Source organism: Amblyomma mixtum, chromosome 3 (genome assembly GCF_055824585.1).
Source record: "Amblyomma mixtum isolate Tamu chromosome 3, ASM5582458v1, whole genome shotgun sequence".
Taxonomy (NCBI): Eukaryota; Metazoa; Arthropoda; class Arachnida; order Ixodida; family Ixodidae; genus Amblyomma; species Amblyomma mixtum.
The window spans coordinates 116411348-116438560 of NC_143014.1; the positions used below are offsets into that span (position 1 = coordinate 116411348).

The 27213-nt window shown below is 44.3% G+C and overlaps 1 protein-coding gene across 17 annotated transcripts in view; it reads right to left on the reverse strand.

Annotated features, from left to right (window-relative positions):
- Nucleotides 1-27213, reverse strand: part of LOC149351514 (uncharacterized) — a 77675-nt gene that overhangs the window by 3065 nt on the left and 47397 nt on the right. For 13 of the 17 annotated variants that reach the window (XM_089580873.1, XM_089580869.1, XM_089580874.1 and 10 more), the window contains 14 exons: nt 21901-22046; nt 21521-21764; nt 19685-19830; nt 19305-19548; nt 15125-15270; nt 14745-14988; nt 12842-13053; nt 11719-11853; nt 10498-10709; nt 9375-9509; nt 8152-8363; nt 7029-7163; nt 5808-6019; nt 3770-4567 (listed from right to left, as the gene is read on the reverse strand). In XM_089580873.1, the coding sequence (XP_089436999.1) occupies nt 12968-13053; nt 14745-14988; nt 15125-15270; nt 19305-19548; nt 19685-19830; nt 21521-21764; nt 21901-22046 (1256 nt within the window). In that variant the 3' untranslated portion in view covers nt 3770-4567; nt 5808-6019; nt 7029-7163; ... (3 more) ...; nt 11719-11853; nt 12842-12967. Of the gene's footprint in view, nt 1-3769; nt 4568-5807; nt 6020-6979; nt 7164-8151; nt 8364-9325; nt 9510-10497; nt 10710-11669; nt 11854-12841; nt 13054-14744; nt 14989-15124; nt 15271-19304; nt 19549-19684; nt 19831-21520; nt 21765-21900; nt 22047-27213 lie in introns of all 17 variants that reach the window. The other 4 variants (XM_089580866.1, XM_089580862.1, XM_089580864.1 and 1 more) reach the window with 4 other exon arrangements.

Below are 27213 nucleotides of genomic sequence, written 5' to 3' on the forward strand. Positions count from 1 at the left end.
ACAATGAAAATTTTGCATTTTTTTTAAGCAAATATCACTGGTCTTGACGCAATCCTACCAAGACCTACAAATACAATTATAAACACTTAATGTAAATATTGATTGTGTGATCTGATTTATATTCGAAGCATTAAAGCGATACAGGCAGTGTTTTGCCCTATTCATTTTTCTGCTTTTAATGACGACGAAACAGTGGCAAGCCCTTCCAAGGAGCTCGAAACAAGCGGGCGCAAGATTTGCTATCTTACATTTTTTGTTTTTCTTAGTTTAAAATTTTAAACTCACAATAGCTTTGATTATAACCGATGCTACAACAGATGACTTCATTTGGGAAGGAGTGCAAGGGGCCCGTTTAGTGATAACAACAATGTGGAACCTTAAAGTATCTGCAACTAAGTGCCAGATGTAGTACAAGGACTACAAAGTACAGTAGGATAGTTTACCTCCAATATGGTTGCTAAACTAAATAAAAACTAGCAAGGTGTGCTGCAAAGCCCGCACCCTGCCAAAGCTGCGAAAAAAAAACAAAGCTTGGTCCTTAGCAGTGTTGCCAACTCAAAAATAGAAAACCCGCGACAGGAACTCACAAAACCTGCTAAAAACGGCCAAATGTATTTTTTGTGACAAAAAGTTCATTTTGCAGGAATCATATTCTTAGCGGTAAGAAACAGACACAACACCAAGATACACACACACAGGACACCCGCTAGACTTCAACTATCTTTACTGGACACTTGTACGACATAAATATGTATCACTGAGCACACGCAGGTGCCTCGTCATCCGCATCAGGTCTAACTACGCCCTCCCCTCTCCTGCAAGGCAAACGGTTGCGCAGATAAACAATCTCTTTTTCTGCCAACGCCAGGGAGGGAGTGCTTACACACAAGTCGCCCGCCTCTTGAATACGAAAGGCTTCGATAATTTCCCTTTCTTTTTTGTCGGCTCCCACATGCATCACAGACGTAGCGTCATATACAGGGATACAGCCTTTACAACTTCTGCAATGCTTCACCAATTCAGCTCCACCGGCCTGTGATGAAACATCCCTTCTGTGCTCTCTAATCCTGTCGTTGACACACCTTCCGGTCTGGCCAATATATACCTTGCCACAGGCAAGTGGAATGGTGTATACCGGACAGCATCGATTAGTTGTGGCTGCGGAATACTGTAAAACAAATCTACTACGTCAATAGAAAATGCAAAGTTACCACATGGTGTTTCGTGCTGCTCTTTTAGGTAATCAACCACTTCCATCGCATTCCTGACCCTAAAGGGATCAACTACTGTTAGAAGCTTCAGTTGTTTTTGCACGAACCTTGAAAGCACCCCTTGCCAGGATCCCTGCTCTGAAACAATGGCTCGAAAGGGCAGTCCTTGCTTATGTGTTTTAACTGAAAAAAAGATTCTTAAACTATTCTCCTCAGCCCTGTCCAGCCCTGTCCTCAGCCCTGTGACCTCATAGAAAATGGGGGCGCGGTAGACTTCCAGAACGCCTGTGGTTTGTCAGTAAACAGTTTTTTGGAATTGCTATCCTTTTATTTGAAAGCAACTGTGGTGTGTTTCAGAGATGACTATTTTATTCAGAAGGATGGAATATGTATCGGGTCTTGTTTAGCGCCTATGCTTAGTGATATATTTTTAGGCCATTGTGACAAGCGCATTGCTAAGGGTTTAGATAAGAGTGTTGTGAAATGTTTCAGATATGTAGACGATTATCTGGTGATTGTAAAATTGAATAGCCTCCAGGAAAGTGCCTCTTCTGTATCTGGTATTTTAGATGTTTTTCACAGATGTGCAGATGGGCTTAGGTTCACTCATGAACTTCCAGTGAATGACACTATCCAGTTTTTAGAAGTGTCCCTATGCATCACGGGTGAGCGTACGTGCTGGGCATATAAGCCGAGATCTAAAAAACAGGTTTTAAATTACGCTTCGGCTCATTCGAAGGTAGTGAAGCGCGGCATTGTGATGAACAGCCTGCTTGCGGCTCTGCAGAAGTCTTGCCCGCATAACATGGAAGCCAGTCTGCAAGAGCAGGTTGACCGTTTGGACAAGGCGGACTACCCTCTAGAATCGGTGAATGCAGTGGTCGAAGCTTTACTACGGGAGCTTGGTGGTGCCAAAGTGAAGGCAGGTGAAGAAAGGCTTAAGCGGCGGGTCGCAATACCGTACGTCCACAGTCTATCCCACCGCCTCAAAAAAGTTGCCAAGAAGTGTGGTGTTGATGTTCTGTTGACAGCCCCTGAAAAGCTGGTACGATTATGTTCTGCAGTAACTGAAACGAAGAAGCCGTGTTGCAGCAAAAAGCACCAAATGAAGTTTGTAACCTGCCGAACGGGAGTGGTATACACCATTCCACTTGCCTGTGGCAAGGTATATATTGGCCAGACCGGAAGGTGTGTCAACGACAGGATTAGAGAGCACAGAAGGGATGTTTCATCACAGGCCGGTGGAGCTGAATTGGTGAAGCATTGCAGAAGTTGTAAAGGCTGTATCCCTGTATATGACGCTACGTCTGTGATGCATGTGGGAGCCGACAAAAAAGAAAGGGAAATTATCGAAGCCTTTCGTATTCAAGAGGCGGGCGACATGTGTGTAAGCACTCCCTCCCTGGCGTTGGCAGAAAAAGAGATTGTTTATCTGCGCAACCGTTTGCCTTGCAGGAGAGGGGAGGGCGTAGTTAGACCTGATGCGGATGACGAGGCACCTGCGTGTGCTCAGTGATACATATTTATGTCGTACAAGTGTCCAGTAAAGATAGTTGAAGTCTAGCGGGTGTCCTGTGTGTGTGTATCTTGGTGTTGTGTCTGTTTCTTACCGCTAAGAATATGATTCCTGCAAGCCGTTACCAACTAGCCCAACTTAATGTTTTAACGAAGTTCATTTTGTACATTTTATTTAGTGTGTAAACAAATATAACTAAGAATATAAAAGAACAGAAAGCAGTTTTTCTTTTCCGAGTAACCACTAGAGACTGTGTACTTTACGCTAAAGTTCAAAAAAGTACTTTTTAAACAAAGTTTAAAAAATGCAAAGTACTGACTAGACACCGCCGCCGAGTCCTGACCGACTCGAGGTACAATCTCAGAAAGATGTGTGCTTCATCAGTAAGCGACTGTCACTCGTACCGCTGGTGGCAGGTACAGGTGGGCTTCTAGTGCTGCTGCCAGCGTACACCGATCTTTTGAACTACATTTGGTGGGAGTTCGTAGATTGAGCAGCATTTACCCTGCCACTAGAGTTCGACTCGAATAGCCAAGATGGCATTCGTCATCTCTGTTGACAACCTGTTCCTCAGTTTACATTTGAAAATGTTCAGCTGTACATACTTCACAGGTCCCATTTCGCCCGGCAGATTCGAGGATTACGCTCAAAAGTGCCGCAGAAATTGATTCAATGCATGTTCCAATGTTCGCCACTATAGCCACCTCAGTGACGTCATGCGCTCACAGCGGCATGGTGACATTTTCTCGGAGAAGAGGGTAGAATTCTAAGAGACCTTTAATATTCAGAAATAAAAGGCAGATTTGCCAAAACCTAAAAAAAAAACAGCCATCAAGGCTTAAAAACCGCTAAAAAATCTGCCTCCCGCAATACAGGATTTTCTACCGCTAAATAGTGTAAAAACTCGCTAAATTTAGCCGGAAAACCGCTAAATTGGCAACACTGGTCCTTAGAACAGAACATGGCGGCGCGCTCTATTCTATTCTGGCTATGAATGCACACAACTGCATGCGCACCACCTCCAAGGGTCCAGACAACTCACGAGTGGCCTCCTCAATCCAGCGGAGACAGCCTTCAGCCCGTGGGATGTGGTCTTGCATGGTGAAAATTGGCGAAAGCTGATCCTCATTCGTGACCCGGAAGAATGCAAACAAGTCCTGAACAAACTGCTTGTAGTCAGTGATGCCCTCCTCGAAGTTGGACACGGGGATGCCGTGAGTGTTCTCACTGTGGTCCTTTGCAGCACTTGAGAACCCAACAGGAACGGTAGTGGTGCCGCCAAGGACTAGAACGTACAGTAAGATAGTTTACCTCCAATATGGTTGCTAAACTAAATAAAAACTAGCAAGGTGTGGTGCAAAGTCCGCACCCTGCCAAAGCTGCGAAAAAAAAAAGCTTGGTCCTTAGCTGTGTTGCCAACTCAAAAATAGAAAACCCGCGACAGGAACTCCCAAAACCCGCAATAAATCGCCACATGTATTTTTCGTGACAAAAAGTTCATTTTTGTACATTTTATTTAGTGTGTAAACAAATATAACTAATAATATAAAAGAACAGAAAGGAGTGTTTCTTTTCCGACTAATCACTAGAGACTAAACTTTACGTTAAAGTTCAAAAAGTACTTTTTAAAAAGTTTAAGAAATGTAAAGTACTGACTAGAACTTCGTGCACGGTTTTTAGACCCAAGCCGTACGAGTCCGCGTACTTGTTCTTGGTTGGTCGGCTCAACACGTGTCGGTCCAGGAACTTTTGTTCCCTATTGGTCGGCCCAAGTCCGGCGGGTCCATGTACTTGTGCGGGGCGCATCGAGCTGACCTGAGTGACTTCCTTCTTCCGGGTTCTGTTGACAGGAAATGAAAGAAACGGGGTTTATTTCAACACACCGCGCCGGTCAGAGGAGCATAGTGAGTGGAACACATCAGTGCCGCACGTTGCACGGAAGTTTTTTGGTTTTTGGTTTTTGTGGGGTTTAACGTCCCAAAGCGACTAAGGCTATGAGAGACGCCGTAGTGAAGGACTCCGGAAATTTCGCCCACCTGGGGTTCTTTAACGTGCACTGACATCGCACAGTACACGGGCCTCTAGAATTTCTCCTCCAAAGAAATTCTAGCCGCCGCGGCCGGGATCGAACCCGCGTCTTTTGGGTCAGCAGCACCATAGCCACTGAGCCACCGCGGCGGCTCGTTGCACGGAAGTAATGAATGTATTACACAGGCATGGAGAATCATTACGCCAGGTAATGAGTTTCCACGGTAAAATACCTCCAGGTGGCTACGGAAATATTCGTGTCAGGTGGCTGCTCTGCATAAGAATATTGTGATGTTTTTTGAGGATACCTTTAACAATGGGCATTCATGCACAATGGGTTAGCACTGAAGTGGTGTTTTATTGTCGTTACCCGTGTTTATCTGAACGAAGGATTTCCTTGCAGTCTATGTATCTGCGCATTTAATTGCGTCGTCAATAATTTGAGGTGGGTATCTTTGTCTTGTAAGAGCATTTCGCAGTTTTCCATAGTGGTCAGCAAAGTCGCAGCCACCCCGCGTAGCATATCGTAGGTCACGGAGCCTGCGCGACATGCTGGTTTCATCAAAAACCACTAACCCCTGTCCACTGCTGAGTCCTGACTGACTCGAGGTACAATCTCAGAAAGATGTGTGCTTCATCAGTAAGCGACTGTCACTCGTACCGCTGGTGCCAGGTCCAGATGGGCATCTAGCGCTGCTGCCAGCGTACACCGATCTTTTTAGTGCCGATCTTTTGAACTACATTTGGTGGCAGTTCGTAGATTAAGCACCATTTACCGTGCCACCATAGTTCGACTCGAATAGCCAAGATGGCATTCGTCATCTCTGTGGACAACCTGTTCCTCAGTTTACATTTGATAATGTACATACTTCACAGGTCCCATTTCGCCCGGCTGATTCGAGGATTACGCTCGAAAGCTAAATTTAGCCGGAAAGCCGCTAAATTGGCAACACTGGTTCTTAGAAGAGAACATGGCGGTGCGCTCTATTCTATTCTGGCTATGAATGCACACAACTGCATGCGCACCACCTCCAAGGGTCAAGACAACTCACGAGTGGCCTCCTCAATCCAGCGGAGACAGCCTTCAGCCTGTGGGATGTGGTCTTGCGCAGTGAAAACAGGCGGAAGCTGATTCTCTCGATGACGAGGCATCGCATGAAGAACAAAATGAGTGCCGACTAACAAGTAAACGCCGAGTTTTTCCAAAAAAATATTCCATCTCGTCTGACTGCAGAGGTGAGGCCCATCAGAACTTCCTTCATCCCTGCAAGCAATAAGAAAAAAACAGTGTACAAAACTGTGGTTCGACTCTGCTACAAAAACTGACAGAAGGATTCTCTGGAAAATTTGTTTTTCTGCCAGTGCCGCCTAACAGATGCAGGATCACATAAGGCAACCGAGAATTTTCTGTCAGGAAATACAGACTTTTGGTAGCAATTACTCATATCCTGTCAAAATGAATCATGTAGTGTGCCTGACCTTTCTGACACACCAATCGCATCACTGAAGTGGGCTTCTCATTGCAGCTTTCGAGTATGATAGTAAGATTACTGTACTTTCTTGAGACCACCGTGTCTTATATTTGTATATTATCCAGCGCTTCATTCTGCAAGATGACGACAAAACAGTGGCAAGCCCTTCCAACGAGCTTGGAACACGCGGGCGCAAGATTTGCTATTTTACATTTTTTGTTTTTCTTAGTTTAAAATTTTAAACTCACAATAGCTTTGATTGTAACGGATGCTACAACAGATGACTTCATTTCAGAAGGAGTGCAAGAGCCCGTGCAGTGATAACAACAATGTGGAACTTTAAAGTATCTGCAACTAAGTGCCAGATGAAGTACAAGGACAACAAAGTACAGTAAGATAGTTTACCTCCAATATATGATTGCTAAACTAAATAAAAACTAGGAAGGTGTGGTGCAAAGTCCGCACCCTGCCAAAGCTGCGAAAAAAAAAAGCTTGGTCCTTAGCTGTGTTGCCAACTCAAAAATAGAAAACCCGCGACAGGAACTCCCAAAACCCGCAATAAATCGCCACATGTATTTTTCGTGACAAAAAGTTCATTTTTGTACATTTTATTTAGTGTGTAAACAAATATAACTAATAATATAAAAGAACAGAAAGGAGTGTTTCTTTTCCGACTAATCACTAGAGACTAAACTTTACGTTAAAGTTCAAAAAGTACTTTTTAAAAAGTTTAAGAAATGTAAAGTACTGACTAGAACTTCGTGCACGGTTTTTAGACCCAAGCCGTACGAGTCCGCGTACTTGTTCTTGGTTGGTCGGCTCAACACGTGTCGGTCCAGGAACTTTTGTTCCCTATTGGTCGGCCCAAGTCCGGCGGGTCCATGTACTTGTGCGGGGCGCATCGAGCTGACCTGAGTGACTTCCTTCTTCCGGGTTCTGTTGACAGGAAATGAAAGAAACGGGGTTTATTTCAACACACCGCGCCGGTCAGAGGAGCATAGTGAGTGGAACACATCAGTGCCGCACGTTGCACGGAAGTAATGAATGTATTACACAGGCATGGAGAATCATTACGCCAGGTAATGAGTTTCCACGGTAAAATACCTCCAGGTGGCTACGGAAATATTCGTGTCAGGTGGCTGCTCTGCATAAGAATATTGTGATGTTTTTTGAGGATACCTTTAACAATGGGCATTCATGCACAATGGGTTAGCACTGAAGTGGTGTTTTATTGTCGTTACCCGTGTTTATCTGAACGAAGGATTTCCTTGCGGTCTATTGTATCTGCGCATTTAATTGCGTCGTCAATAATTTGAGGTGGGTATCTTTGTCTTGTAAGAGCATTTCGCAGTTTTCCATAGTGGTCAGCAAAGTCGCAGCCACCCCGCGTAGCATATCGTAGGTCACGGAGCCTGCGCGACATGCTGGTTTCATCAAAAACCACTAACCCCTGTCCACTGCTGAGTCCTGACTGACTCGAGGTACAATCTCAGAAAGATGTGTGCTTCATCAGTAAGCGACTGTCACTCGTACCGCTGGTGCCAGGTCCAGATGGGCATCTAGCGCTGCTGCCAGCGTACACCGATCTTTTTAGTGCCGATCTTTTGAACTACATTTGGTGGCAGTTCGTAGATTAAGCACCATTTACCGTGCCACCATAGTTCGACTCGAATAGCCAAGATGGCATTCGTCATCTCTGTGGACAACCTGTTCCTCAGTTTACATTTGATAATGTACATACTTCACAGGTCCCATTTCGCCCGGCTGATTCGAGGATTACGCTCGAAAGCTAAATTTAGCCGGAAAGCCGCTAAATTGGCAACACTGGTTCTTAGAAGAGAACATGGCGGTGCGCTCTATTCTATTCTGGCTATGAATGCACACAACTGCATGCGCACCACCTCCAAGGGTCAAGACAACTCACGAGTGGCCTCCTCAATCCAGCGGAGACAGCCTTCAGCCTGTGGGATGTGGTCTTGCGCAGTGAAAACAGGCGGAAGCTGATTCTCTCGATGACGAGGCATCGCATGAAGAACAAAATGAGTGCCGACTAACAAGTAAACGCCGAGTTTTTCCAAAAAAATATTCCATCTCGTCTGACTGCAGAGGTGAGGCCCATCAGAACTTCCTTCATCCCTGCAAGCAATAAGAAAAAAACAGTGTACAAAACTGTGGTTCGACTCTGCTACAAAAACTGACAGAAGGATTCTCTGGAAAATTTGTTTTTCTGCCAGTGCCGCCTAACAGATGCAGGATCACATAAGGCAACCGAGAATTTTCTGTCAGGAAATACAGACTTTTGGTAGCAATTACTCATATCCTGTCAAAATGAATCATGTAGTGTGCCTGACCTTTCTGACACACCAATCGCATCACTGAAGTGGGCTTCTCATTGCAGCTTTCGAGTATGATAGTAAGATTACTGTACTTTCTTGAGACCACCGTGTCTTATATTTGTATATTATCCAGCGCTTCATTCTGCAAGATGACGACAAAACAGTGGCAAGCCCTTCCAACGAGCTTGGAACACGCGGGCGCAAGATTTGCTATTTTACATTTTTTGTTTTTCTTAGTTTAAAATTTTAAACTCACAATAGCTTTGATTGTAACGGATGCTACAACAGATGACTTCATTTCAGAAGGAGTGCAAGAGCCCGTGCAGTGATAACAACAATGTGGAACTTTATAAAGTATCTGCAACTAAGTGCCAGATGAAGTACAAGGACAACAAAGTACAGTAAGATAGTTTACCTCCAATATATGATTGCTAAACTAAATAAAAACTAGGAAGGTGTGGTGCAAAGTCCGCACCCTGCCAAAGCTGCGAAAAAAAAAAGCTTGGTCCTTAGCTGTGTTGCCAACTCAAAAATAGAAAACCCGCGACAGGAACTCCCAAAACCCGCAATAAATCGCCACATGTATTTTTCGTGACAAAAAGTTCATTTTTGTACATTTTATTTAGTGTGTAAACAAATATAACTAATAATATAAAAGAACAGAAAAGAGTGTTTCTTTTCCGACTAATCACTAGAGACTAAACTTTACGTTAAAGTTCAAAAAGTACTTTTTAAAAAGTTTAAGAAATGTAAAGTACTGACTAGAACTTCGTGCACGGTTTTTAGACCCAAGCCGTACGAGTCCGCGTACTTGTTCTTGGTTGGTCGGCTCAACACGTGTCGGTCCAGGAACTTTTGTTCCCTATTGGTCGGCCCAAGTCCGGCAGGTCCATGTACTTGTGCGGGGCGCATCGAGCTGACCTGAGTGACTTCCTTCTTCTGGGTTCTGTTGACAGGAAATGAAAGAAACGGGGTTTATTTCAACACACCGCGCCGGTCAGAGGAGCATAGTGAGTGGAACACATCAGTGCCGCACGTTGCACGGAAGTAATGAATGTATTACACAGGCATGGAGAATCATTACGCCAGGTAATGAGTTTCCACGGTAAAATACCTCCAGGTGGCTACGGAAATATTCGTGTCAGGTGGCTGCTCTGCATAAGAATATTGTGATGTTTTTTGAGGATACCTTTAACAATGGGCATTCATGCACAATGGGTTAGCACTGAAGTGGTGTTTTATTGTCGTTACCCGTGTTTATCTGAACGAAGGATTTCCTTGCGGTCTATTGTATCTGCGCATTTAATTGCGTCGTCAATAATTTGAGGTGGGTATCTTTGTCTTGTAAGAGCATTTCGCAGTTTTCCATAGTGGTCAGCAAAGTCGCAGCCACCCCGCGTAGCATATCGTAGGTCACGGAGCCTGCGCGACATGCTGGTTTCATCAAAAACCACTAAACCCTGTCCACTGCTGAGTCCTGACTGACTCGAGGTACAATCTCAGAAAGATGTGTGCTTCATCAGTAAGCGACTGTCACTCGTACCGCTGGTGCCAGGTCCAGATGGGCATCTAGCGCTGCTGCCAGCGTACACCGATCTTTTTAGTGCCGATCTTTTGAACTACATTTGGTGGCAGTTCGTAGATTAAGCACCATTTACCGTGCCACCATAGTTCGACTCGAATAGCCAAGATGGCATTCGTCATCTCTGTGGACAACCTGTTCCTCAGTTTACATTTCATAATGTACATACTTCACAGGTCCCATTTCGCCCGGCTGATTCGAGGATTACGCTCGAAAGCTAAATTTAGCCGGAAAGCCGCTAAATTGGCAACACTGGTTCTTAGAAGAGAACATGGCGGTGCGCTCTATTCTATTCTGGCTATGAATGCACACAACTGCATGCGCACCACCTCCAAGGGTCAAGACAACTCACGAGTGGCCTCCTCAATCCAGCGGAGACAGCCTTCAGCCTGTGGGATGTGGTCTTGCGCAGTGAAAACAGGCGGAAGCTGATTCTCTCGATGACGAGGCATCGCATGAAGAACAAAATGAGTGCCGACTAACAAGTAAACGCCGAGTTTTTCCAAAAAAATATTCCATCTCGTCTGACTGCAGAGGTGAGGCCCATCAGAACTTCCTTCATCCCTGCAAGCAATAAGAAAAAAACAGTGTACAAAACTGTGGTTCGACTCTGCTACAAAAACTGACAGAAGGATTCTCTGGAAAATTTGTTTTTCTGCCAGTGCCGCCTAACAGATGCAGGATCACATAAGGCAACCGAGAATTTTCTGTCAGGAAATACAGACTTTTGGTAGCAATTACTCATATCCTGTCAAAATGAATCATGTAGTGTGCCTGACCTTTCTGACACACCAATCGCATCACTGAAGTGGGCTTCTCATTGCAGCTTTCGAGTATGATAGTAAGATTACTGTACTTTCTTGAGACCACCGTGTCTTATATTTGTATATTATCCAGCGCTTCATTCTGCAAGATGACGACAAAACAGTGGCAAGCCCTTTCAACGAGCTTGGAACACGCGGGCGCAAGATTTGCTATTTTACATTTTTTGTTTTTCTTAGTTTAAAATTTTAAACTCACAATAGCTTTGATTGTAACGGATGCTACAACAGATGACTTCATTTCAGAAGGAGTGCAAGAGCCCGTGCAGTGATAACAACAATGTGGAACTTTAAAGTATCTGCAACTAAGTGCCAGATGAAGTACAAGGACAACAAAGTACAGTAAGATAGTTTACCTCCAATATATGATTGCTAAACTAAATAAAAACTAGGAAGGTGTGGTGCAAAGTCCGCACCCTGCCAAAGCTGCGAAAAAAAAAAGCTTGGTCCTTAGCTGTGTTGCCAACTCAAAAATAGAAAACCCGCGACAGGAACTCCCAAAACCCGCAATAAATCGCCACATGTATTTTTCGTGACAAAAAGTTCATTTTTGTACATTTTATTTAGTGTGTAAACAAATATAACTAATAATATAAAAGAACAGAAAGGAGTGTTTCTTTTCCGACTAATCACTAGAGACTAAACTTTACGTTAAAGTTCAAAAAGTACTTTTTAAAAAGTTTAAGAAATGTAAAGTACTGACTAGAACTTCGTGCACGGTTTTTAGACCCAAGCCGTACGAGTCCGCGTACTTGTTCTTGGTTGGTCGGCTCAACACGTGTCGGTCCAGGAACTTTTGTTCCCTATTGGTCGGCCCAAGTCCGGCGGGTCCATGTACTTGTGCGGGGCGCATCGAGCTGACCTGAGTGACTTCCTTCTTCCGGGTTCTGTTGACAGGAAATGAAAGAAACGGGGTTTATTTCAACACACCGCGCCGGTCAGAGGAGCATAGTGAGTGGAACACATCAGTGCCGCACGTTGCACGGAAGTAATGAATGTATTACACAGGCATGGAGAATCATTACGCCAGGTAATGAGTTTCCACGGTAAAATACCTCCAGGTGGCTACGGAAATATTCGTGTCAGGTGGCTGCTCTGCATAAGAATATTGTGATGTTTTTTGAGGATACCTTTAACAATGGGCATTCATGCACAATGGGTTAGCACTGAAGTGGTGTTTTATTGTCGTTACCCGTGTTTATCTGAACGAAGGATTTCCTTGCGGTCTATTGTATCTGCGCATTTAATTGCGTCGTCAATAATTTGAGGTGGGTATCTTTGTCTTGTAAGAGCATTTCGCAGTTTTCCATAGTGGCCAGCAAAGTCGCAGCCACCCCGCGTAGCATATCGTAGGTCACGGAGCCTGCGCGACATGCTGGTTTCATCAAAAACCACTAACCCCTGTCCACTGCTGAGTCCTGACTGACTCGAGGTACAATCTCAGAAAGATGTGTGCTTCATCAGTAAGCGACTGTCACTCGTACCGCTGGTGCCAGGTCCAGATGGGCATCTAGCGCTGCTGCCAGCGTACACCGATCTTTTTAGTGCCGATCTTTTGAACTACATTTGGTGGCAGTTCGTAGATTAAGCACCATTTACCGTGCCACCATAGTTCGACTCGAATAGCCAAGATGGCATTCGTCATCTCTGTGGACAACCTGTTCCTCAGTTTACATTTGATAATGTACATACTTCACAGGTCCCATTTCGCCCGGCTGATTCGAGGATTACGCTCGAAAGCTAAATTTAGCCGGAAAGCCGCTAAATTGGCAACACTGGTTCTTAGAAGAGAACATGGCGGTGCGCTCTATTCTATTCTGGCTATGAATGCACACAACTGCATGCGCACCACCTCCAAGGGTCAAGACAACTCACGAGTGGCCTCCTCAATCCAGCGGAGACAGCCTTCAGCCTGTGGGATGTGGTCTTGCGCAGTGAAAACAGGCGGAAGCTGATTCTCTCGATGACGAGGCATCGCATGAAGAACAAAATGAGTGCCGACTAACAAGTAAACGCCGAGTTTTTCCAAAAAAATATTCCATCTCGTCTGACTGCAGAGGTGAGGCCCATCAGAACTTCCTTCATCCCTGCAAGCAATAAGAAAAAAACAGTGTACAAAACTGTGGTTCGACTCTGCTACAAAAACTGACAGAAGGATTCTCTGGAAAATTTGTTTTTCTGCCAGTGCCGCCTAACAGATGCAGGATCACATAAGGCAACCGAGAATTTTCTGTCAGGAAATACAGACTTTTGGTAGCAATTACTCATATCCTGTCAAAATGAAGCATGCAGCGTGCTTGACCTTTTTGACACAGTAATCGCATCACTTAAGTGGGCTTTTCATTGCAGCATTCGAGTATGGTAGTAAGATTACTGTACTTTCTGGAGACCACCGTGAGTTATATTTTTACATTATCCAGCGCTTCATTCTGCAAGATGAAGACAAAACAATGGCAAGCCCTTCCAAGGAGCTTGCAACAAGCGGGCGCAAGATTTGCTATTTTGCACTTTTTATTTTTCTTAGTTTAAAATTTTAAACTCACAATAGCTTTGATTGTAACGGATGCTACCAAAGATGACTTCATTTGGGAAGGAGTGCAAGGGGCCCGTGCAGTGATAACAACAATGTGGAACCTTCTAGTATCTGCAACTAAGTGCCAGATGTAGTACAAGGACTAGAACGTACAGTAAGATAGTTTACCTCCAATATGGTTGCTAAACTAAATAAAAACTAGCAAGGTGTGGTGCAAAGCCAGCAGCCTGCAAAAGCTGCAAATAAAAAAAAAGAAAGCTTGGTCCTTAGCAGTGTTGCCAACTCAAAAATAGAAAACCCGCGACAGGAACTCCCAAAAACCGCTAAAAACCGCCAAATGCATTTTTCGTGACAAAAAGTTCATTTTGTACATTTTATTTAGTGTGTAAACAAATATAACTAAGAATATAAAAGAACAGAAAGCAGTTTTTCTTTTCCGACTAACCACTAGAGACTGTGTACTTTACGCTAAAGTTCAAAAAAGTACTTTTTAAACAAAGTTTAAAAAATGCAAAGTACTGACTAGACACCGCCGCCGAGTCCTGACCGACTCGAGGTACAATCTCAGAAAGATGTGTGCTTCATCAGTAAGCTACTGTCACTCGTACCGCTGGTGGCAGGTACAGGTGGGCTTCTAGTGCTGCTGCCAGCGTACACCGATCTTTTGAACTACATTTGGTGGGAGTTCGTAGATTGAGCAGCATTTACCCTGCCACTAGAGTTCGACTCGAATAGCCAAGATGGCATTCGTCATCTCTGTTGACAACCTGTTCCTCAGTTTACATTTGAAAATGTTCAGCTGTACATACTTCACAGGTCCCATTTCGCCCGGCAGATTCGAGGATTACGCTCAAAAGTGCCGCAGAAATTGATTCAATGCATGTTCCAATGTTCGCCACTATAGCCACCTCAGTGACGTCATGCGCTCACAGCGGCATGGTGACATTTTCTCGGAGAAGAGGGTAGAATTCTAAGAGACCTTTAATATTCAGAAATAAAAGGCAGATTTGCCAAAACCTAAAAAAAAACAGCCATCAAGGCTTAAAAACCGCTAAAAAATCTGCCTCCTGCAATACAGGATTTTCTACCGCTAAATAGTGTAAAAACTCGCTAAATTTAGCCGGAAAACCGCTAAATTGGCAACACTGGTCCTTAGAAGAGAACATGGCGGCGCGCTCTATTCTATTCTGGCTATGAATGCACACAACTGCATGCGCACCACGTCCAAGGGTCCAGACAACTCACGAGTGGCCTCCTCAATCCAGCGGAGACAGCCTTCAGCCCGTGGGATGTGGTCTTGCATGGTGAAAATTGGCGAAAGCTGATCCTCATTCGTGACCCGGAAGAATGCAAACAAGTCCTGAACAAACTGCTTGTAGTCAGTGATGCCCTCCTCGAAGTTGGACACGGGGATGCCGTGAGTGTTCTCACTGTGGTCCTTTGCAGCACTTGAGAACCCAACAGGAACGGTAGTGGTGCCGCCAAATCTCTGGAAAGCAATGATGAAGCCTTGTCGAATGCAGTACTCAATGACTGCCATCTCAAAGCAATAAGGAAAAACAGAGTTCAAAACTGGTTCGAGATGTCTGTCAGGGCAACGCAGAATGCAATGATTGAAAAAATACCAGGAGGTTGTGGACTCTGGTCGATGACGAGGCATCGCATGAAGAACAAAAGGAGTGCCGCCTAAAAAGTGGATGCTCAGTTTTTCTGAAAAATATTCCATCTCGTCCGAGTGCCGAGGCGAGTCCCGTCACAACTTCCTTCATCCCTGCAAGCAATAAGAAAAAACAGTGTTCAAAACTGTGGTTCGACTCTGCTACAAAAACTGACAGAAGGATTCTCTGGAAAATTTGTTTTTCTGCCAGTGCCGTCTAACAGACGTAGGATCACATACGGCAACCGAGAATTTTCTGTCAGGAAACACAGACTTTTGGTAGCAATTACTCATATCTTGTCAAAATGAAGCATGCAGCGTGCTTGACCTTTTTGACACAGTAATCGCATCACTTAAGTGGGCTTTTCATTGCAGCATTCGAGTATGGTAGTAAGATTACTGTACTTTCTGGAGACCACCGTGAGTTATATTTCTACATTATCCAGCGCTTCATTCTGCAAGATGACGACAAAACAATGGCAAGCCCTTCCAAGGAGCTTGCAACAAGCGGGCGCAAGATTTGCTATTTTACATTTTTTGTTTTTCTTAGTTTAAAATTTTAAACTCACAATAGCTTTGATTGTAACGGATGCTACAACAGATGACTTCATTTCAGAAGGAGTGCAAGAGCCCGTGCAGTGATAACAACAATGTGGAACTTTAAAGTATCTGCAACTAAGTGCCAGATGAAGTACAAGGACAACAAAGTACAGTAAGATAGTTTACCTCCAATATATGATTGCTAAACTAAATAAAAACTAGGAAGGTGTGGTGCAAAGTCCGCACCCTGCCAAAGCTGCGAAAAAAAAAAGCTTGGTCCTTAGCTGTGTTGCCAACTCAAAAATAGAAAACCCGCGACAGGAACTCCCAAAACCCGCAATAAATCGCCACATGTATTTTTCGTGACAAAAAGTTCATTTTTGTACATTTTATTTAGTGTGTAAACAAATATAACTAATAACATAAAAGAACAGAAAGGAGTGTTTCTTTTCCGACTAATCACTAGAGACTAAACTTTACGTTAAAGTTCAAAAAGTACTTTTTAAAAAGTTTAAGAAATGTAAAGTACTGACTAGAACTTCGTGCACGGTTTTTAGACCCAAGCCGTACGAGTCCGCGTACTTGTTCTTGGTTGGTCGGCTCAACACGTGTCGGTCCAGGAACTTTTGTTCCCTATTGGTCGGCCCAAGTCCGGCGGGTCCATGTACTTGTGCGGGGCGCATCGAGCTGACCTGAGTGACTTCCTTCTTCCGGGTTCTGTTGACAGGAAATGAAAGAAACGGGGTTTATTTCAACACACCGCGCCGGTCAGAGGAGCATAGTGAGTGGAACACATCAGTGCCGCACGTTGCACGGAAGTAATGAATGTATTACACAGGCATGGAGAATCATTACGCCAGGTAATGAGTTTCCACGGTAAAATACCTCCAGGTGGCTACGGAAATATTCGTGTCAGGTGGCTGCTCTGCATAAGAATATTGTGATGTTTTTTGAGGATACCTTTAACAATGGGCATTCATGCACAATGGGTTAGCACTGAAGTGGTGTTTTATTGTCGTTACCCGTGTTTATCTGAACGAAGGATTTCCTTGCGGTCTATTGTATCTGCGCATTTAATTGCGTCGTCAATAATTTGAGGTGGGTATCTTTGTCTTGTAAGAGCATTTCGCAGTTTTCCATAGTGGCCAGCAAAGTCGCAGCCACCCCGCGTAGCATATCGTAGGTCACGGAGCCTGCGCGACATGCTGGTTTCATCAAAAACCACTAACCCCTGTCCACTGCTGAGTCCTGACTGACTCGAGGTACAATCTCAGAAAGATGTGTGCTTCATCAGTAAGCGACTGTCACTCGTACCGCTGGTGCCAGGTCCAGATGGGCATCTAGCGCTGCTGCCAGCGTACACCGATCTTTTTAGTGCCGATCTTTTGAACTACATTTGGTGGCAGTTCGTAGATTAAGCACCATTTACCGTGCCACCATAGTTCGACTCGAATAGCCAAGATGGCATTCGTCATCTCTGTGGACAACCTGTTCCTCAGTTTACATTTGATAATGTACATACTTCACAGGTCCCATTTCGCCCGGCTGATTCGAGGATTACGCTCGAAAGCTAAATTTAGCCGGAAAGCCGCTAAATTGGCAACACTGGTTCTTAGAAGAGAACATGGCGGTGCGCTCTATTCTATTCTGGCTATGAATGCACACAACTGCATGCGCACCACCTCCAAGGGTCAAGACAACTCACGAGTGGCCTCCTCAATCCAGCGGAGACAGCCTTCAGCCTGTGGGATGTGGTCTTGCGCAGTGAAAACAGGCGGAAGCTGATTCTCTCGATGACAAGGCATCGCATGAAGAACAAAATGAGTGCCGACTAACAAGTAAACGCCGAGTTTTTCCAAAAAAATATTCCATCTCGTCTGACTGCAGAGGTGAGGCCCATCAGAACTTCCTTCATCCCTGCAAGCAATAAGAAAAAAACAGTGTACAAAACTGTGGTTCGACTCTGCTACAAAAACTGACAGAAGGATTCTCTGGAAAATTTGTTTTTCTGCCAGTGCCGCCTAACAGATGCAGGATCACATAAGGCAACCGAGAATTTTCTGTCAGGAAATACAGACTTTTGGTAGCAATTACTCATATCCTGTCAAAATGAAGCATGCAGCGTGCTTGACCTTTTTGACACAGTAATCGCATCACTTAAGTGGGCTTTTCATTGCAGCATTCGAGTATGGTAGTAAGATTACTGTACTTTCTGGAGACCACCGTGAGTTATATTTTTACATTATCCAGCGCTTCATTCTGCAAGATGAAGACAAAACAATGGCAAGCCCTTCCAAGGAGCTTGCAACAAGCGGGCGCAAGATTTGCTATTTTGCACTTTTTATTTTTCTTAGTTTAAAATTTTAAACTCACAATAGCTTTGATTGTAACGGATGCTACCAAAGATGACTTCATTTGGGAAGGAGTGCAAGGGGCCCGTGCAGTGATAACAACAATGTGGAACCTTCTAGTATCTGCAACTAAGTGCCAGATGTAGTACAAGGACTAGAACGTACAGTAAGATAGTTTACCTCCAATATGGTTGCTAAACTAAATAAAAACTAGCAAGGTGTGGTGCAAAGCCAGCAGCCTGCAAAAGCTGCAAATAAAAAAAAAGAAAGCTTGGTCCTTAGCAGTGTTGCCAACTCAAAAATAGAAAACCCGCGACAGGAACTCCCAAAAACCGCTAAAAACCGCCAAATGCATTTTTCGTGACAAAAAGTTCATTTTGTACATTTTATTTAGTGTGTAAACAAATATAACTAAGAATATAAAAGAACAGAAAGCAGTTTTTCTTTTCCGACTAACCACTAGAGACTGTGTACTTTACGCTAAAGTTCAAAAAAGTACTTTTTAAACAAAGTTTAAAAAATGCAAAGTACTGACTAGACACCGCCGCCGAGTCCTGACCGACTCGAGGTACAATCTCAGAAAGATGTGTGCTTCATCAGTAAGCTACTGTCACTCGTACCGCTGGTGGCAGGTACAGGTGGGCTTCTAGTGCTGCTGCCAGCGTACACCGATCTTTTGAACTACATTTGGTGGGAGTTCGTAGATTGAGCAGCATTTACCCTGCCACTAGAGTTCGACTCGAATAGCCAAGATGGCATTCGTCATCTCTGTTGACAACCTGTTCCTCAGTTTACATTTGAAAATGTTCAGCTGTACATACTTCACAGGTCCCATTTCGCCCGGCAGATTCGAGGATTACGCTCAAAAGTGCCGCAGAAATTGATTCAATGCATGTTCCAATGTTCGCCACTATAGCCACCTCAGTGACGTCATGCGCTCACAGCGGCATGGTGACATTTTCTCGGAGAAGAGGGTAGAATTCTAAGAGACCTTTAATATTCAGAAATAAAAGGCAGATTTGCCAAAACCTAAAAAAAAACAGCCATCAAGGCTTAAAAACCGCTAAAAAATCTGCCTCCTGCAATACAGGATTTTCTACCGCTAAATAGTGTAAAAACTCGCTAAATTTAGCCGGAAAACCGCTAAATTGGCAACACTGGTCCTTAGAAGAGAACATGGCGGCGCGCTCTATTCTATTCTGGCTATGAATGCACACAACTGCATGCGCACCACGTCCAAGGGTCCAGACAACTCACGAGTGGCCTCCTCAATCCAGCGGAGACAGCCTTCAGCCCGTGGGATGTGGTCTTGCATGGTGAAAATTGGCGAAAGCTGATCCTCATTCGTGACCCGGAAGAATGCAAACAAGTCCTGAACAAACTGCTTGTAGTCAGTGATGCCCTCCTCGAAGTTGGACACGGGGATGCCGTGAGTGTTCTCACTGTGGTCCTTTGCAGCACTTGAGAACCCAACAGGAACGGTAGTGGTGCCGCCAAATCTCTGGAAAGCAATGATGAAGCCTTGTCGAATGCAGTACTCAATGACTGCCATCTCAAAGCAATAAGGAAAAACAGAGTTCAAAACTGGTTCGAGATGTCTGTCAGGGCAACGCAGAATGCAATGATTGAAAAAATACCAGGAGGTTGTGGACTCTGGTCGATGACGAGGCATCGCATGAAGAACAAAAGGAGTGCCGCCTAAAAAGTGGATGCTCAGTTTTTCTGAAAAATATTCCATCTCGTCCGAGTGCCGAGGCGACTCCCGTCACAACTTCCTTCATCCCTGCAAGCAATAAGAAAAAACAGTGTTCAAAACTGTGGTTCGACTCTGCTACAAAAACTGACAGAAGGATTCTCTGGAAAATTAGTTTTTCTGCCAGTGCCGCCTAACAGACGTAGGATCACATACGGCAACCGAGAATTTTCTGTCAGGAAACACAGACTTTTGGTAGCAATTACTCATATCTTGTCAAAATGAAGCATGCAGCGTGCTTGACCTTTTTGACACAGTAATCGCATCACTTAAGTGGGCTTTTCATTGCAGCATTCGAGTATGGTAGTAAGATTACTGTACTTTCTGGAGACCACCGTGAGTTATATTTTTACATTATCCAGCGCTTCATTCTGCAAGATGAAGACAAAACAATGGCAAGCCCTTCCAAGGAGCTTGCAACAAGCGGGCGCAAGATTTGCTATTTTGCACTTTTTATTTTTCTTAGTTTAAAATTTTAAACTCACAATAGCTTTGATTGTAACGGATGCTACCAAAGATGACTTCATTTGGGAAGGAGTGCAAGGGGCCCGTGCAGTGATAACAACAATGTGGAACCTTCTAGTATCTGCAACTAAGTGCCAGATGTAGTACAAGGACTAGAACGTACAGTAAGATAGTTTACCTCCAATATGGTTGCTAAACTAAATAAAAACTAGCAAGGTGTGGTGCAAAGCCAGCAGCCTGCAAAAGCTGCAAATAAAAAAAAAGAAAGCTTGGTCCTTAGCAGTGTTGCCAACTCAAAAATAGAAAACCCGCGACAGGAACTCCCAAAAACCGCTAAAAACCGCCAAATGCATTTTTCGTGACAAAAAGTTCATTTTGTACATTTTATTTAGTGTGTAAACAAATATAACTAAGAATATAAAAGAACAGAAAGCAGTTTTTCTTTTCCGACTAACCACTAGAGACTGTGTACTTTACGCTAAAGTTCAAAAAAGTACTTTTTAAACAAAGTTTAAAAAATGCAAAGTACTGACTAGACACCGCCGCCGAGTCCTGACCGACTCGAGGTACAATCTCAGAAAGATGTGTGCTTCATCAGTAAGCTACTGTCACTCGTACCGCTGGTGGCAGGTACAGGTGGGCTTCTAGTGCTGCTGCCAGCGTACACCGATCTTTTGAACTACATTTGGTGGGAGTTCGTAGATTGAGCAGCATTTACCCTGCCACTAGAGTTCGACTCGAATAGCCAAGATGGCATTCGTCATCTCTGTTGACAACCTGTTCCTCAGTTTACATTTGAAAATGTTCAGCTGTACATACTTCACAGGTCCCATTTCGCCCGGCAGATTCGAGGATTACGCTCAAAAGTGCCGCAGAAATTGATTCAATGCATGTTCCAATGTTCGCCACTATAGCCACCTCAGTGACGTCATGCGCTCACAGCGGCATGGTGACATTTTCTCGGAGAAGAGGGTAGAATTCTAAGAGACCTTTAATATTCAGAAATAAAAGGCAGATTTGCCAAAACCTAAAAAAAAACAGCCATCAAGGCTTAAAAACCGCTAAAAAATCTGCCTCCTGCAATACAGGATTTTCTACCGCTAAATAGTGTAAAAACTCGCTAAATTTAGCCGGAAAACCGCTAAATTGGCAACACTGGTCCTTAGAAGAGAACATGGCGGCGCGCTCTATTCTATTCTGGCTATGAATGCACACAACTGCATGCGCACCACGTCCAAGGGTCCAGACAACTCACGAGTGGCCTCCTCAATCCAGCGGAGACAGCCTTCAGCCCGTGGGATGTGGTCTTGCATGGTGAAAATTGGCGAAAGCTGATCCTCATTCGTGACCCGGAAGAATGCAAACAAGTCCTGAACAAACTGCTTGTAGTCAGTGATGCCCTCCTCGAAGTTGGACACGGGGATGCCGTGAGTGTTCTCACTGTGGTCCTTTGCAGCACTTGAGAACCCAACAGGAACGGTAGTGGTGCCGCCAAATCTCTGGAAAGCAATGATGAAGCCTTGTCGAATGCAGTACTCAATGACTGCCATCTCAAAGCAATAAGGAAAAACAGAGTTCAAAACTGGTTCGAGATGTCTGTCAGGGCAACGCAGAATGCAATGATTGAAAAAATACCAGGAGGTTGTGGACTCTGGTCGATGACGAGGCATCGCATGAAGAACAAAAGGAGTGCCGCCTAAAAAGTGGATGCTCAGTTTTTCTGAAAAATATTCCATCTCGTCCGAGTGCCGAGGCGAGTCCCGTCACAACTTCCTTCATCCCTGCAAGCAATAAGAAAAAACAGTGTTCAAAACTGTGGTTCGACTCTGCTACAAAAACTGACAGAAGGATTCTCTGGAAAATTTGTTTTTCTGCCAGTGCCGCCTAACAGACGTAGGATCACATACGGCAACCGAGAATTTTCTGTCAGGAAACACAGACTTTTGGTAGCAATTACTCATATCTTGTCAAAATGAAGCATGCAGCGTGCTTGACCTTTTTGACACAGTAATCGCATCACTTAAGTGGGCTTTTCATTGCAGCATTCGAGTATGGTAGTAAGATTACTGTACTTTCTGGAGACCACCGTGAGTTATATTTCTACATTATCCAGCGCTTCATTCTGCAAGATGACGACAAAACAATGGCAAGCCCTTCCAAGGAGCTTGCAACAAGCGGGCGCAAGATTTGCTATTTTACATTTTTTGTTTTTCTTAGTTTAAAATTTTAAACTCACAATAGCTTTGATTGTAACGGATGCTACAACAGATGACTTCATTTCAGAAGGAGTGCAAGAGCCCGTGCAGTGATAACAACAATGTGGAACTTTAAAGTATCTGCAACTAAGTGCCAGATGAAGTACAAGGACAACAAAGTACAGTAAGATAGTTTACCTCCAATATGATTGCTAAACTAAATAAAAACTAGGAAGGTGTGGTGCAAAGTCCGCACCCTGCCAAAGCTGCGAAAAAAAAAAGCTTGGTCCTTAGCTGTGTTGCCAACTCAAAAATAGAAAACCCGCGACAGGAACTCCCAAAACCCGCAATAAATCGCCACATGTATTTTTCGTGACAAAAAGTTCATTTTTGTACATTTTATTTAGTGTGTAAACAAATATAACTAATAACATAAAAGAACAGAAAGGAGTGTTTCTTTTCCGACTAATCACTAGAGACTAAACTTTACGTTAAAGTTCAAAAAGTACTTTTTAAAAAGTTTAAGAAATGTAAAGTACTGACTAGAACTTCGTGCACGGTTTTTAGACCCAAGCCGTACGAGTCCGCGTACTTGTTCTTGGTTGGTCGGCTCAACACGTGTCGGTCCAGGAACTTTTGTTCCCTATTGGTCGGCCCAAGTCCGGCGGGTCCATGTACTTGTGCGGGGCGCATCGAGCTGACCTGAGTGACTTCCTTCTTCCGGGTTCTGTTGACAGGAAATGAAAGAAACGGGGTTTATTTCAACACACCGCGCCGGTCAGAGGAGCATAGTGAGTGGAACACATCAGTGCCGCACGTTGCACGGAAGTAATGAATGTATTACACAGGCATGGAGAATCATTACGCCAGGTAATGAGTTTCCACGGTAAAATACCTCCAGGTGGCTACGGAAATATTCGTGTCAGGTGGCTGCTCTGCATAAGAATATTGTGATGTTTTTTGAGGATACCTTTAACAATGGGCATTCATGCACAATGGGTTAGCACTGAAGTGGTGTTTTATTGTCGTTACCCGTGTTTATCTGAACGAAGGATTTCCTTGCGGTCTATTGTATCTGCGCATTTAATTGCGTCGTCAATAATTTGAGGTGGGTATCTTTGTCTTGTAAGAGCATTTCGCAGTTTTCCATAGTGGCCAGCAAAGTCGCAGCCACCCCGCGTAGCATATCGTAGGTCACGGAGCCTGCGCGACATGCTGGTTTCATCAAAAACCACTAACCCCTGTCCACTGCTGAGTCCTGACTGACTCGAGGTACAATCTCAGAAAGATGTGTGCTTCATCAGTAAGCGACTGTCACTCGTACCGCTGGTGCCAGGTCCAGATGGGCATCTAGCGCTGCTGCCAGCGTACACCGATCTTTTTAGTGCCGATCTTTTGAACTACATTTGGTGGCAGTTCGTAGATTAAGCACCATTTACCGTGCCACCATAGTTCGACTCGAATAGCCAAGATGGCATTCGTCATCTCTGTGGACAACCTGTTCCTCAGTTTACATTTGATAATGTACATACTTCACAGGTCCCATTTCGCCCGGCTGATTCGAGGATTACGCTCGAAAGCTAAATTTAGCCGGAAAGCCGCTAAATTGGCAACACTGGTTCTTAGAAGAGAACATGGCGGTGCGCTCTATTCTATTCTGGCTATGAATGCACACAACTGCATGCGCACCACCTCCAAGGGTCAAGACAACTCACGAGTGGCCTCCTCAATCCAGCGGAGACAGCCTTCAGCCTGTGGGATGTGGTCTTGCGCAGTGAAAACAGGCGGAAGCTGATTCTCTCGATGACGAGGCATCGCATGAAGAACAAAATGAGTGCCGACTAACAAGTAAACGCCGAGTTTTTCCAAAAAAATATTCCATCTCGTCTGACTGCAGAGGTGAGGCCCATCAGAACTTCCTTCATCCCTGCAAGCAATAAGAAAAAAACAGTGTACAAAACTGTGGTTCGACTCTGCTACAAAAACTGACAGAAGGATTCTCTGGAAAATTTGTTTTTCTGCCAGTGCCGCCTAACAGATGCAGGATCACATAAGGCAACCGAGAATTTTCTGTCAGGAAATACAGACTTTTGGTAGCAATTACTCATATCCTGTCAAAATGAAGCATGCAGCGTGCTTGACCTTTTTGACACAGTAATCGCATCACTTAAGTGGGCTTTTCATTGCAGCATTCGAGTATGGTAGTAAGATTACTGTACTTTCTGGAGACCACCGTGAGTTATATTTTTACATTATCCAGCGCTTCATTCTGCAAGATGAAGACAAAACAATGGCAAGCCCTTCCAAGGAGCTTGCAACAAGCGGGCGCAAGATTTGCTATTTTGCACTTTTTATTTTTCTTAGTTTAAAATTTTAAACTCACAATAGCTTTGATTGTAACGGATGCTACCAAAGATGACTTCATTTGGGAAGGAGTGCAAGGGGCCCGTGCAGTGATAACAACAATGTGGAACCTTCTAGTATCTGCAACTAAGTGCCAGATGTAGTACAAGGACTAGAACGTACAGTAAGATAGTTTACCTCCAATATGGTTGCTAAACTAAATAAAAACTAGCAAGGTGTGGTGCAAAGCCAGCAGCCTGCAAAAGCTGCAAATAAAAAAAAAGAAAGCTTGGTCCTTAGCAGTGTTGCCAACTCAAAAATAGAAAACCCGCGACAGGAACTCCCAAAAACCGCTAAAAACCGCCAAATGCATTTTTCGTGACAAAAAGTTCATTTTGTACATTTTATTTAGTGTGTAAACAAATATAACTAAGAATATAAAAGAACAGAAAGGAGTGTTTCTTTTCCGACTAATCACTAGAGACTAAACTTTACGTTAAAGTTCAAAAAGTACTTTTTAAAAAGTTTAAGAAATGTAAAGTACTGACTAGAACTTCGTGCACGGTTTTTAGACCCAAGCCATACGAGTCCGCGTACTTGTTCTTGGTTGGTCGGCTCAACACGTGTCGGTCCAGGAACTTTTGTTCCCTATTGGTCGGCCCAAGTCCGGCGGGTCCATGTACTTGTGCGGGGCGCATCGAGCTGACCTGAGTGACTTCCTTCTTCCGGGTTCTGTTGACAGGAAATGAAAGAAACGGGGTTTATTTCAACACACCGCGCCGGTCAGAGGAGCATAGTGAGTGGAACACATCAGTGCCGCACGTTGCACGGAAGTAATGAATGTATTACACAGGCATGGAGAATCATTACGCCAGGTAATGAGTTTCCACGGTAAAATACCTCCAGGTGGCTACGGAAATATTCGTGTCAGGTGGCTGCTCTGCATAAGAATATTGTGATGTTTTTTGAGGATACCTTTAACAATGGGCATTCATGCACAATGGGTTAGCACTGAAGTGGTGTTTTATTGTCGTTACCCGTGTTTATCTGAACGAAGGATTTCCTTGCGGTCTATTGTATCTGCGCATTTAATTGCGTCGTCAATAATTTGAGGTGGGTATCTTTGTCTTGTAAGAGCATTTCGCAGTTTTCCATAGTGGTCAGCAAAGTCGCAGCCACCCCGCGTAGCATATCGTAGGTCACGGAGCCTGCGCGACATGCTGGTTTCATCAAAAACCACTAACCCCTGTCCACTGCTGAGTCCTGACTGACTCGAGGTACAATCTCAGAAAGATGTGTGCTTCATCAGTAAGCGACTGTCACTCGTACCGCTGGTGCCAGGTCCGGATGGGCATCTAGCGCTGCTGCCAGCGTACACCGATCTTTTTAGTGCCGATCTTTTGAACTACATTTGGTGGCAGTTCGTAGATTAAGCACCATTTACCGTGCCACCATAGTTCGACTCGAATAGCCAAGATGGCATTCGTCATCTCTGTGGACAACCTGTTCCTCAGTTTACATTTGATAATGTACATACTTCACAGGTCCCATTTCGCCCGGCTGATTCGAGGATTACGCTCGAAAGCTAAATTTAGCCGGAAAGCCGCTAAATTGGCAACACTGGTTCTTAGAAGAGAACATGGCGGTGCGCTCTATTCTATTCTGGCTATGAATGCACACAACTGCATGCGCACCACCTCCAAGGGTCAAGACAACTCACGAGTGGCCTTCTCAATCCAGCAGGGACAGCCTTCAGCCTGTGGGATGTGGTCTTGCGCAGTGAAAACAGGCGGAAGCTGATTCTCTCGATGACGAGGCATCGCATGAAGAACAAAATGAGTGCCGACTAACAAGTAAACGCCGAGTTTTTCCAAAAAAATATTCCATCTCGTCTGACTGCAGAGGTGAGGCCCATCAGAACTTCCTTCATCCCTGCAAGCAATAAGAAAAAAACAGTGTACAAAACTGTGGTTCGACTGCTACAAAAACTGACAGAAGGATTCTCTGGAAAATTTGTTTTTCTGCCAGTGCCGCCTAACAGATGCAGGATCACATAAGGCAACCGAGAATTTTCTGTCAGGAAATACAGACTTTTGGTAGCAATTACTCATATCCTGTCAAAATGAATCATGTAGTGTGCCTGACCTTTCTGACACACCAATCGCATCACTGAAGTGGGCTTCTCATTGCAGCTTTCGAGTATGATAGTAAGATTACTGTACTTTCTTGAGACCACCGTGTCTTATATTTGTATATTATCCAGCGCTTCATTCTGCAAGATGACGACAAAACAGTGGCAAGCCCTTCCAACGAGCTTGGAACACGCGGGCGCAAGATTTGCTATTTTACATTTTTTGTTTTTCTTAGTTTAAAATTTTAAACTCACAATAGCTTTGATTGTAACGGATGC